The sequence below is a fragment of the Rousettus aegyptiacus genome, unplaced genomic scaffold (assembly GCF_014176215.1).
Source record: "Rousettus aegyptiacus isolate mRouAeg1 unplaced genomic scaffold, mRouAeg1.p scaffold_m13_p_5, whole genome shotgun sequence".
In the NCBI taxonomy this organism is placed as follows: domain Eukaryota; kingdom Metazoa; phylum Chordata; class Mammalia; order Chiroptera; family Pteropodidae; genus Rousettus; species Rousettus aegyptiacus.
The window spans coordinates 112,366,495-112,379,293 of NW_023416308.1; the positions used below are offsets into that span (position 1 = coordinate 112,366,495).

Consider the following 12,799-nt stretch of genomic DNA (forward strand, 5'->3'; position numbering starts at 1 on the left):
AGGCAATTGCAGAGGCATTGCCTACCTCCAACTTCACTCCAAAAGCCATTCTGATTAGTTTGATCAAACGTCATGTGACAGTCCCTGGGACTAGGAAGTCGGGGAAGTCCGGTTTCCATAAACCAGAGTACCAACCACTCCGAGTTAGACTGTAGACCTGGTGCCAGGGAGGAGGTTTTGAGGGCTGGTGGGGGTCGAGTTCATGATGCACTTGGTTTAGCCGGAGGCCCGGTTACAGAAAAACCAAGTTACCCTAGGTCCCGCCCCTGGCGTGCTCGCCCATCCCCACCCCTAAGCGCCAGTAGTTTGGTCTTGCTCTGGTACCGTACCTCCCCCCAATCTGCGCGCTGAGTGGCTGTGCCTGGAGGGCCCGCCTCCCCACCACGTGTGCGCCTGCGCCCCTCTTTCCACCGCTTGGCAGAGGTTTTGTTCTGCAGTGGAGTCCCTTAGCCTGCTGTTTGGAGCTCGGAGAGGGACCTTTCACTGTCGCGTGGCCGCTCAGTTGGCCGCGTCTTCACCCTATTCCCACCCCAGGTCGGCTCAGTTCCCGGCTGGGCTCCAGGTGCCATGGCTCCCGGCGGGAGGAAGCGGAAGGCCGAGGCGGCTGGGGTCGCAGCGGCCGAGAAGCGGGAGAAGCTGGCTGGCGGCCAGAAGGGAGTGGAGGTGGCGACCGTCGTTATCGAGCATTGGTGAGGGACCTGGAGGGTCACGGAGAGGGGGGCCAGGGCATTGCAGGCCCAGGGCCCCAGTCTCTGATGCTCCCCGTGTCTCCATAGCACTAGTTGACGCGTCTACGGGCGCAACGCCGCGGCCCTGAGCCAGGCGCTGCGCCTGGAGGCCCCGGAGCTTCCAGTGGAGGTGAACCCTGCCAAGCCCCGGAGGGGCAGCTTCGAGGTGACGTTGCTGCGCCCGGACGGCAGCAGTGAGTGGGGGCGCGGGTTTGGGGGGAGAGGGCGGGGGTCCGAGGCGGGGAAGGGCTGGTCTCAGAAGCCGCGGAGGAGAGAGAGAGTAACCTCATTCGGTCTTTTCCCAGGTGCGGAGCTCTGGACTGGGATTAAGAAGGGGCCCCCACGCAAACTCAAGTTCCCTGACCCGCAGGAGGTGGTGGAGGAGCTAAAGAAGTACCTTTCGTAGGGAGGTTGAGCAGCAGGCCTCGTGCTGAGGTTTGAAGGGGGGCGGGGGGCTAGGGAGGGGTTTGGTTCATCTTGTAGCTCTTTGTGAAGCAGCCCTTATTGTAGTCCCGCCTTTCACACAGGGGCTACAGTTTTTTTTGACACTTTTTCGTCAGTATTTCCTCTGCTGGGAATACCTCTCCTCCTTTTTACTGGTAGGAATAACTGAAATTGGCAAAAAAAAAAAAAGTTAGTTTTCTACCTAGTGTGCCCTTTGCTAATTGATGTTTTATTTCATGGTCTTTGAGCTAAGTCGTAGAACTGATAGACGTGTAAATGATTTATAGAAATGCAATTTTTGTCCTTTGAAGATGCAGTTAATTGTTACCCTGAAAGAATGGACCGGTTTTGTATTTTTGTTAAAAAAATTCATTTTCCACATCCCTGATGGCATGTGTTTTGATTCTTTGAAGTGGTTGTAAATTCCACCAGTTCCCTCCTTTATGAGTTAAATAAAATCATTGACATGTCTTTTTTTATTTGTATGGGTCGTGATTTTCCCCTTTTATTGGCAAAATCTTTGTGTAACTTTGGGTATGCTTAGGCTTACCCGTTTTTTGTTTCTTGTATGGTTAATAGCCTAGCCCCACGTGGTAACACTGTCTTACAGTACTCTCGCCCTTGGTTCCTTGGATTTAACCTTGTCTTTCTCCATAGTCTTTCATACAGTGCTTTGGCCTGTGGTCAGGCACCTGATATGTTGAGAGGTGGGAGGAGGATGCAATCCTTGAGCTCTGCAGAGTCTGTGGGTTCAAGGGTTGGGGGCATGTCTTCCTCAGGCTATGTGATTGCCTGGATCCCTTCTCTAACCTTTTTTCCCCTTATTTTCACAGCCATCTATACCTGGTGATGTTGGAGCATTTATGATGGGACATGGCTAAACTTCAGTCATGTGCCTGAAGCTATGGTTTCTTCTCCAGAAACGATGGTTCGGATGTGAGGCAACCCTCTAGTAAGGCATTGAAAAGATTTTGGATTTGATTTGTTTAATAAAAGTTGAAATAAAGTATTTGTGTAATAAAGTAAAAGTTAATCTTATGGTAAGGGATGGACAAAAGCCAGCCTTAAAGGATTGGTCCCCCCTACTTTTTTTCATAGCCTAAGGTCACCAATTAACCAAGAAATCCCAGGGTCTCTGGTAGAGCATGTGAAATACTTGTAAAAACTATGAGGGGGAAATAAATAATTTATTTTTTTAAAGCAACTTATTTTTTCAACTCACTTCTTGGAATTGATGATAGAAGTACTTGTTCCTGGCCCCTGCAGAGGTTTTGGCTAGACTTCCATACTGGCAATGGAAAAGCCCCACACATAGGTGCTGGACAACCTGTCACTCCCACTCACTTTGTTCCACCCCAGCACTGCTTCACACCTTCTGGAACATTTATTTTCTCTTGCATAGAATCCTACCATATAACCTGCCTCATAACCTGGTAGACCTGGCCTTGGCTATTATCTATGACCCATTAGAATTGAGGACCAAGCAATTTGTTTCATTTGTCAATAACTGGAAAATAGATTACAATAAGATGGTTCAAGTTCATAATTTTCTACCCATCATACTTATGCCTGGCTCCCAAAACCTAGGGAGTGGGGGGACAGGACATGTGCTAGCCTCTCTGCCAATAATCCTTTTGCTAGCCAAAGGATTATTCCCCCCAGTGCCCTAAACTGCCTTTCCCACTCCACTATGTTAGTATGTCTACCTCTGTTTCTGACTCTGAGGAAGGGTCAGGCCACATGGAAGGAATACTGGTCGGCACCAGCCTCCCCTCTGATGACCAGTCTACCACATCAATCTCTTCCTCTTCAGGGCTGGCAGGAAGTGGGTCCAGCTGCTCAGAGTTGCTACATACCTCCTTGCCTGTTTCTGGAGGAGAGTACACCTCATCTGTAGTTAGGGACACTTCCAGCCCAGTCTCCCCCCAGTTTGAACATGGAGGTGAGAGGTCTCCATAGGACCTTTGGGGAGGGTCAAGGGAGTCAATGTGGAGAAGTTTGTCTCTCTGATTATCTAGTGGCTGGGAGCTGGTAATTTCTAGGTCTTGAGTCCAAGAGCCTCCTACTGAAAGCACCTCACCTTCACTCATCTCAGAGGGCATGACAAGTGGGCTAAGGGGCTCAACAGGCTCTTTGTTTGCAGAGGACATGACAAGGGGACTAAAGGGTTCAGCTGGCTCTTTGTTCTCACCAACAGGTTCCTTTTCCAATCCTGTGAACTCCCTGGGCCAGAGTTCCACTTCTGGTAAATACCATTCTTCTCCTTCAATCCAGTTCTTCCCTGTTTCTGTCAGGTGATAACTAGGGGTCCTACAGCCCTCAGCTCCAGGACTCTCCAGAGATCCCGTAGGCAGCTTAACGTCTGAGCCACACAGCATGAAGTCCAGGATCTCCTCCAGCTCACTGGTGGCGGCAGCACTTGTGATTCCGTACTCCTCCGCTTCACAGGGTTGCCCGAGCAGGGATGTGTCAAATGCATACGGCTCTGTGCAGTCAATATCGAACTTAGGTTCCTTCCCTACCAGCTCTGGACTGGACCCAAACTCAGACTTCACCACTGGGGGGTCTGGGGAGTGGCTACCAGAAAGCAGAATGTCTTGTAACCTAGAGCACACTGGGGAGTCCTGACACACATCTATTCTTGCAGATGATATTTTCTGCTGGTTAACTGAGGATGGCTGAGTCCCTGGGGGTTCTTCTGAGTCTCCAGGTGCTGGGATCTGAGGACTGTCTGGAGAGTTTTTGGGGGGAGGCTCCTGCACCACCTCCCAGCAGGTCCCGTTGACAGTCTTCCGAAGTTTCACTCTCCCAACCTGTCCCTCTGCAGAGTCTGAATTAGGTGCCTTGGCTTCAGGGCTACGCTTCTTACTCCCACCTGTCTTTCCAAGACCAGATGGGCTTGGGGTGCTCGGTAGAGGACTAGTTCTCCCTGGTTTCTGCTTGTCCTCTGGTGCTTCTTTATTTATACTCTTTTGTCGCCAGAGACGCCGGCCAGGGGGTGTGGGCACTGAGCTGGGCCCACTTAAAATACTGGGAGGCTTGGATGTACAGACATCAGGAGATGGCTTTGAACGACTCAACCGGATCTTTCTGGGCAACAGTCGCTTATTCGTAGAGGGGTACAGGCTTGGGGGGGAAAGTGCTGTATGACCAAGGGCAGGGTCACTCTTGTTCTCTTTAGGCCCCTGACTATGGCTTGATGGTGAAGAGCTTTTTTCTTGTGGAGCTGGGCAGGCTCTGGCCTTCCTCTTGAGCAGAAGAGTGTCTGACAAGTTTTCTGCATTCTGTTGGCTGCTCTTGTCCTGGGCTCCCTCCTCCATCCCCAGTGACTTCAATCTCACTGCCCCAAGAGGACAGGGAGTCTGGGTAATAGGCAGTGGAGTTCGAGGACGGCGGCTGGATGCTACCACCCTGGCAGAGATGGGTGCAGCACTTGGAGGCTGTAAGCACTCCCTGTTGAGTCTTCTGCCCTGAGGGGCTTTCACCAACTTCCCACCCTCTAGCTGAAGGGATTCTAGTTCAGATACTCGGAGCTGACGGGCAGCAGAAAGCACATCCTGGGCTTCTTCTCGAGATACTTCCATCTCTGAGGTATACAGGAAGTTTACCAGCTTCCTAAGTGTCCTGATCTTCAGGCCTCCCAGCTCCAGCACCACCTTACGACCCTGAGCTGGCCTCTCCCGTTCCAGGCGCTCTGTGAAGAAGGGGCTGCAGGCAGACAAAATGCAGCAATGGGCTGGGACTGCCTCACCTGGGGGGAAACCCACATTGTTATTTCATGCAGACTGGAATGTTCATAAGCTAAGCATAGATACTACTACTACCCAACATGCTGCCCCTTCTCAATCTTCCTCCATGGAAGTTTAAGTAGAAGGAGAATTCTGTTCCTTTTGCTTTCCTGGAATCTGCCATTACCTAGCTAACTCAGTTTAGACATCACTTCTTTCAGAAAGCTTTCCCCCACTCTACCCCATATCTGGGTTAGATGCTCCTGGGGACAGAGGGGTATTCTATAGCTATCAGTATTGTCCATCTCCTTCACTAAACTGTAAGCTCTGTGAGGACAAAGACTGCCTGTCTTGCTCATTGAGGTATACCCAGGGTTTGACTAGGGGATCAAATACTTGCTGAATAAACTTTTGTGACTTACAAGAATTTAAAATTTTTTATAGAAGCTGCTTGTGGTCTAATAGAAAATATAAGCGCCAGATATGGAAATTCAGGGCTCATTTCTCTCCTGAGCTCTTTCCACTGCCTATCAGGCAGTGGTCTGTCCTGAGCCCCCTTCTCACTTTATGGGCACTTCCTGGGCAATCTCAGTCTCCCCCATGGTTTCAATTACCAAAGGATTCTGATGACTCCCAGATCCTACCTCTGGCCAGATTATCTTTCCTGAGATAGTAAATGTGCCATAGCCTGCATGTCTACGTGGAAGTCCCACAAGTACCTTCAATGCAACCTTTCTAGAAAATAAACTCATTCCTTATCCCCTAAAACCTCCTGTTTCTTTTATTAGAGGAAGGTATCACACCCAGTTGCCCAAGCTTGAGCACTAGAGGTCATCTTTGATTCTCTCTTACCCACTGCATTAATTTAATCAAACATTAATTTAAAGGAAAGCTAATAATACCTTATTATGTGCCAGGTATTATTCTAAGGGTTTTACCAGTATTAATTCATTTAATCTTCACTGGAACCCTATGACGTAGCTATTGTTATTACAAATAAATCAATTGTAGCATGGTTAAGTAACGTGCCCACAATTACGTGGTTAGTAAGTACCACACACAAGGTTTGAATCCAGGGGTCTCACAACTGCAACAAGTTTTATAAATTCTCTTTAACAGCTCAAAAGAATTTCTCTATTCTCAATGCTTTAGTTCAGGCCACCATTCCCTCTATTTTGGATTAAAAAACAGCCTCCTATCTGGGCTCAAGAATAACCCAATAATTCTCATAACGGCCTGAATGCTGTCTCTAAGCAGGTATCTGATCACGACCTTCTTAAAACCTTTAAATACAATTCCCAATGTTCTGAGGACAAGACTTGCTGCTTCCTTTGCATAACACTTTAGACCTTACATGACTGTTACTAATTTCTCTAGCAATATCTCTGGTCAATACACTTCCTGTTGTTCACACTCTAGGCATAATGAGCCACTCACATTCCTAGTCACATCTGATTGTATGTTCTTGCTGCTTCTTCCTACTTCTTCCTACTTCTGCTTGTCCTTCAGACCTCACCCAAGGTTTATTTCCTCCAAGAAAATCTCCCTAACCTCCATCCTCCAGCTTCCTCAAGTCTGTGAAGGATGCTGTGTAGCAGCCTATACTTACCCCAATATGTTATTTATCATACTGCTCAGTTACTTGAATACACTGGTAATTTGAATGTCTTCCCCTTCCATGATTTCCTTGTGAGGAACGACTTTTATCTTCATATATACTACATGCCCATGCCAATACATTATACTAACATACAACAGGTAATTGACACTTTTTTATTTTGAATTAAGGAATGAATCCCAACTCTGCACTTATTAAAAAAACTAACAAGCAAATCATTTAACTCTAGGCCTCAATTCACTCACCTGTAGAACTGGGACCATCTAACATCTCAAGGCTATAATAGGACACACTACAGTATATATACTCTGTAAACTGTAGAGTGCTACACAATAGTGGTTGTCATAATCCTTTTTTATAAATGAAGAAACTGAGCACTTGCCCATTTGTCACTTAGTTACTAAGTAACAAAGCTAGGATTTAAACTGACTCAGTCTTGGGTCTTTTACTGTATACCAGGCTTTACCTCATGATGATGTTACATTTCGACTGTTAAGGGAAGAGATAGAAATGAACTACATATTTTTAGGTCTAACAACAAACAACAAAAATCGTCAATTTGAAGACAAAAAATAATTAAGCAACACCCTGGCAGAAAATGGGAAAATAGGTAATACTGTCATCTAACACTTATAATGTGCCTCATACAATAAAAGCATTGTTCTACGTGCTTTATGTATGTTAATACAATCTTCACAACTACCCCATTATTATCTATATTTTATAGTTTCTACACTTAAAAAAAACTTTACAATTCATTTCATTTTTTAAGAGAAAGAGCACAGTCTTATTTTCATGCTTGAAAACAGTTCTAGGAACAAACAGCTCCTTACCGAACAGCTCACAGTGCTAACACATTTTTTTCTAGTTTTGTACTCCACTCCCTAGTCCTAAACTCATTTTATCTTATTCTAAGGTGATATGCAATTGAGTCTCCACTTAAGTAAATCCTCAATGCCATCGATAGGTTCTTAGAAATTGCAACTTTAAGCAAAATGACTGTAAAGAAACCAATTTTACCACAGGCTAACTGATGTAAACAACAGTTAAGTTCCTACAGCATATTTCTGGTCACAAAAATGTTACCCAACTCCTAAATAAAGAACAACCAACACATTTCTAATATTAAATATTGAAATAAATGTGAGTTACACATACATTTAAGCAGTAGTAATAAAAACAAGTCAGATAATTATTTTCCAATCTGCTTATTCCAGTTCAGTGTTGTAGGTGGCCAGAGTCTATCCTGGCAGCTAGGGCCCAAGTCAGGAATTAACTCTGGACAGGATGCCTTTCCATCTCAGGCTGCACTCGCACACAATCCCACACCCACAAAGGCTGGGACAATTCAGAATCTGCCAATTCATCTAACATACACATCTCTGGGATATGGAAAGAAACTAGAACACCTGGATAAAACTCACACAGGCATGGGGAGGAAATGTAAAATCCACAGAGACAATGGCCCCAGCCAGGAATCGATTTTTTTTCTCATTAATTTTATAATAAAACAATGTTGAATGGAAGGACGTTATTTGAGGACCTGCTGTAGTCTCTTACCTTCTGCCTGCAGAAGGACATCACAGAACACCCCACTCTGTTGCTGGTGATGAAGCTCCAGAAAAGCTAACCTGAGGAACCGGGGATTCCTATATAGGATTTTGGAACTAGCAGGAGAACACATGTTGGTCTATTAACAAAGCTAGGTTTTTACGGATCAGATTCCTGTGGGTGAGACATAATACATTTCAGAACCATGATTAAAACTAATTTTTTTTTTTCCGAATGGCAGGAGAATTTTGAAAAAGAGATAATAGCATGAGTTGAGGAGCCATAAGCCCAGAAATTGTGCCAATGGTATCCCAAGAAAGAATATCACAGTGGTTACATGTGGGAGCTCAGAGATACGCCTAGATTTGAATCTCAAGTAAATGACCTAACTTCTCTGAGTCTCATTTTTCTCATTTATGAAATGGGAATGATAACAGTAGTGACCTTGTGGGGTTGTTTCAAAGATTAAATGAGTCAATGCAGGTAAACTTGCTTAGCACTGTGAGTCCCTGGCATATAATAACTATCCCTCCACCCCCCATAAATGGTAGTTGTTATTATCCTTAAACCTTCCTCATTCATATTACTACTGAGACTCAACTCATTCAGTGCTGACTACTCATTCTTTCTGAGCACCACACTTCCAGGTTCAATACTTAAGAAAAAATACTGATATATAATTCTCCAGTAAACGTACACACTTCTCTGAGCTCACTCTATCATAGTAACCAGCAGAGGGTGCACAGTAAACAAAAGAAGCTGCTGGACTTAGTGGGAAGGTCTTAAAACAGAAAAAAGGACATTCCCAAACTTGGTTCAGAAGTTCTTGACCAAAGTGAGCCCGATTCCACCCGGAAATTGGCCTTTAGGTTTGTCAGTCTGTTTGATGGCCTGGCTAACAATGGAGCAAGAATAGTTAAGAATTCTACCCCTCCCCAAAACAAACTGGATATTCTGACTTCAGGCTGACTACATTTCCAGCTTTTTGCACTGAAACCCTCACACTCACTGCACAGCTGGTGTTCCTTTCCTGGCATACAGTTTTCGGTCAGGTGGCACTGAGGATCCGAAGTGTTCACGTCAAACTATCAGAAAGAAAAGAGTGAAAAGCTTAACTATGAAAGGGTAGATTCAATTTCCTTCACAGCGAGAGATGGGGTAGAGACTGGCAGCTGTTGCCAGGGCCCAAACCAAGGCCATGGGGAAGCTTCCCAGTCCACTAGCACCCGGCCATGCCCCTAGACCCAACCCGGACTAGCTCTGCAGCAGGAGTTGTTCCTGCTGTCCTCTCTGTGCTTGGGTCTTCGGTCCAGCCCGACTGACTTCCTCTCAATGTCCAGCCTCGCGCGCGCGCGCCCCCGCGCGCGCGCACGCGGAGGACTACCAAAGGAAGCAGCACAGGTCGGCGAATCGCCTGAGGGTTCTCTACCCAACCAAGTCCAATGGAATCAGGATTGGCGTTGAAAGCAGGGCCCTGCAAAGCTGAGCGCCTCGAACGCTCCAGGCGCCCTGGCCCAACTCCTTTGAAGAGAGACCCCCTCGGCGCGAAGGTTTCTGGGAATGGAGCGTGGGGATCCCTGAGGCCCGAACTAAGGGTTCACTCTCACCACCAGCTCCGGCCGCAGGGCTTTTGCAGCCACTGTCCGGTGCCCTCTTCCTGCCGCGGCCCCTGGCACCCTCATGCACTGGGAGATGGTGACAGCGACGGCCTGAGGCCACGCGGCTCGCGCCACACACCTCGCGCCGCTACCCTCGCGTAGAGCACGTCGCGAGGCCGACGTCCTTCTTCCTCCTCAGCCCTCGGGCTTGCGTCTGCCGGAATACGTCATTCTCATTGGCCGAAGGCTCCTGGGAGAGCCAATCACAGGAGGAGGAGCGCTTTAGGCGGGAGGCTAAGTCTCGAGGGACTTGAGAGCTGAGGAAAGGCCGTCAGGCCGTGAGAGGTAGGGGGAAGGGCCCGTCGGGGAGAAATTCGGAGGGCAGCCGGCTTCTCGCTCTGCTCTCCATGAAAACACTCCAAAAAGAGAGTCAGGATCTTCCAGTCAGGCAGGCTTCAAGGCGGCTGAAAGACATCTCTGGCTTCTCTCTGAGGAGGCTGCAAATGGCCGCGGCTCTGTGGCTAAGAACGCTCCCGGCTTAATGGAGGAAAATGCCCCTCGCACCTTGTCCCCCAAATCTCTCACCTATATATCTCCTTAAAGCCAGGGATGTTCCGGAGCGAGGTCCTTGGGTCAGTTTATGAATTTAAGGTTTCCCCAGATTCCACTCCAGCCCCAAATCTCAGAGAACTGGTGACTATGGGGGTCGCAGAACCGTCTGGTTTCCAGTGTCCTTCTAGAGCTGTTTTTTTTTTTTTTTTTTAGCGTACTTCCTGACTGGAAATAGCAGTTTTCAGGGGTGATATTAAAAAAATTAAGTGACCTCAAGATTAAACATTTAGCGAGAATGCCTCCCACAATATCAGTCTGGACAGCAAGTCTTTCCCCTGTGTGCGTTAGGCCCCGGGTCCTGGACTCTTGTTAGATGTCGCCTGACGTCCAGCTCTGACATCCAGCTCTGGACGGAAGTGGCTGAATCCAAAGCCATTAACGACAAAGTGTGATGACTTGAAACGGGGCAGCCCCCGCTGAGGCCAACCGGAGGCAGAAAAGGAAGCCGCCGAAAAGAAACCGAACCTGCAGAGGGACAAGACGTGGAGGGGTGAGTAGTACGGCACATACTAATATGTCTCCATTGGTATCTAAAACTTTTTCAAAAAGGATTCGAGGTAGTGGAATATGGGGGGGGGGGGGGTTGAGGTTTGGGCATTTTGAAGTATTATTTTCCTTAGTTTGAGGTCTTCGCTTTTAAGATGGAAAAAGAAACAAGAGCATAAGTCATTTTCGGTTGCAGCTGTTGTATTTTGAAGAGGAAGCAATTTGTGAAAGGACATGAAACTTAGCATAAGGACAGATTTTAGATGTTGTCTGCAGTGTGCAGACACACAAAAGCAAGCAAGCAAGCAAAGAGAAAAAAAGACAAGGCAGAACGGTGCTTGTTATGGCATCTGTTACTGTGGAATCAGGATATGATTAGGCAGGTAGAATATCACCAGTACAGTCATAGATGATTCTGTGGAGTTCTAACAAAAATATAAATATTCTATTCCTTCATGAATATATCATTATCAGGATTAGATTAATTTTCAGTAAGTAGAGAGGACTCACTTCTTGGTTGTTCCTTTTTTTTTTTTTTTTTTAAATTTCAATACCATTTTAGTTAAATCTTGTGTGAGTAGAATTCCTAAAAAGGATGATAAATGGCCATCCCTACCTAAGGCTTCAAAAATGACAAACTTTGGATGGTAACGTATAGCCACCAGAGGGTAGAATGGAGTAAAAATATTTTGTTTTCCTCTGTATGGATAGCCAGTGTTTTTTTGAAGTTGATTTTTTTTTTTTTTCCATTTCTTCTCCTCGGCATTTAGAGTTTTAGTCTATTTTGGAAGTAGAGTTATAACAGCACAGCACTCTGCCCTATGTAATAATTTTAATATTTATTTTTTTTAAATACAATTTTTCCTAGCTCTTTACTAATCTTTCACTGTTTAATGGTATCTTGCTTTTCTTTGTGTGTAACTGGTTATGGGTTGGGAAGTTAAACTTTGAGCATGGTAAAATCAACCATTGAATGTAATAGTCCTTGCATAAAAAACAAAAAAAAAGAAGAAAAAGGAAAAAAGGAAGGAAAAGGGAAAACCCCAAACAAAAAACAATGCTGTATCTTTAAACATATTCTCGATCCATTAACTTCTCCCCATTTTTTACTGCTACCACTATAGTGAACTCCCTATCACTATCACTTGATTTTCAAACTAATTTCCTTGCTTTCACTTTTGTTTTCTCTTTAATTCATTGTCACATTCATAGCCAGATCTTTTCAAAATGTGAGTTAGATCATGTTATTCTGCTGTTTAAAACCCTCACGTGCTTTCTCTACCTTAGAATAAAATCAAAACTCCTTTCTCTAACTTATAGAACTCTTCATATTGATTCCTGTCTACCCCTTATTTCCAACAGCTCTGCTGAATTCAGTGTGTTTCGGACCCACACTTTGGAGCTTGAGCATTAGTAGTGACCATTGCTCATATCTTCTCATGGATGACTGTTTCTTACCATTAAGATTTCAACTTAAATGCCACCTCTCCATAGAGTTTGTCCCTGGCATCCAATCTAGAACAAACCACCAGTCAGCCTCATCAATCTGTTTTAAAACTCTGCATAGTCCTCCATCTGACATCTTATTTATTAATCTCTCTCCCTCTGCTAGAGTGTAACTTTTTAAGAGCAGGAAACTTGTCTGTCTCATTATTATTGACATTTGCTAGAAGAGTACCTGGCTCACAGTAGGTGTTTAAAATAACGCAAGTGGGACTAGTCTTTTTACCTAATGAGTGTTAATGCTTGTGATGCTTTATTTGGAGATAGCTGTTTCAGATAAATTTAAATTTCAACTTTTCACTGAGTTATTTTTATTCGTATATAATTTTATTTTGAATGTTATCTACAAATTCATTGTTAAATGATTTGTTCAGGATTATGTAACTAGTAAGCCAAGAGACTTTGTTCACTCATTTATCTGTTGCTAAATATGAGATAGAAGGCTGAGCTCTGGGGATACACTATGAGCTAGAAATATATTGTTTCTACCTTTGTGGAGCTTATCTTCTGGTGGGGGAGATGAAACACACA

General features: G+C 45.4%; 2 protein-coding genes across 3 annotated transcripts; one reads left to right on the forward strand and one right to left on the reverse strand.

Moving 5' to 3' along the window:
• The first annotated feature begins 351 nt into the window (after positions 1-351).
• Positions 352-2,376, forward strand: SELENOH (selenoprotein H). Its single transcript, XM_016159992.2, has 4 exons — positions 352-689; positions 777-922; positions 1,034-1,163; positions 2,006-2,376. Exons 1-3 carry the CDS (start codon positions 568-570, stop codon positions 1,132-1,134), a joined length of 369 nt encoding a protein of 122 aa, XP_016015478.1. The 5' UTR covers positions 352-567; the 3' UTR covers positions 1,135-1,163; positions 2,006-2,376.
• Positions 2,377-2,436: 60 nt separating this feature from the next.
• Positions 2,437-10,416, reverse strand: BTBD18 (BTB domain containing 18). 2 transcript variants are annotated; one of them, XM_016159991.2, is made up of 4 exons: positions 9,807-10,416; positions 9,079-9,154; positions 8,079-8,243; positions 2,437-4,923 (listed from the first exon to the last, which is right to left on the reverse strand). In XM_016159991.2, the coding sequence occupies exons 3-4, from the start codon at positions 8,200-8,202 to the stop codon at positions 2,861-2,863; spliced, it is 2,187 nt and encodes a 728-aa protein (XP_016015477.2). In that variant the 5' UTR covers positions 8,203-8,243; positions 9,079-9,154; positions 9,807-10,416; the 3' UTR covers positions 2,437-2,860. The 2 variants fall into 2 exon arrangements, with proteins under 2 accessions (XP_016015477.2, XP_036077062.1); XM_036221169.1 differs by lacking the exons at positions 9,079-9,154; positions 9,807-10,416 and having other exon boundaries at positions 8,079-8,405.
• Positions 10,417-12,799: the final 2,383 nt, after the last annotated feature.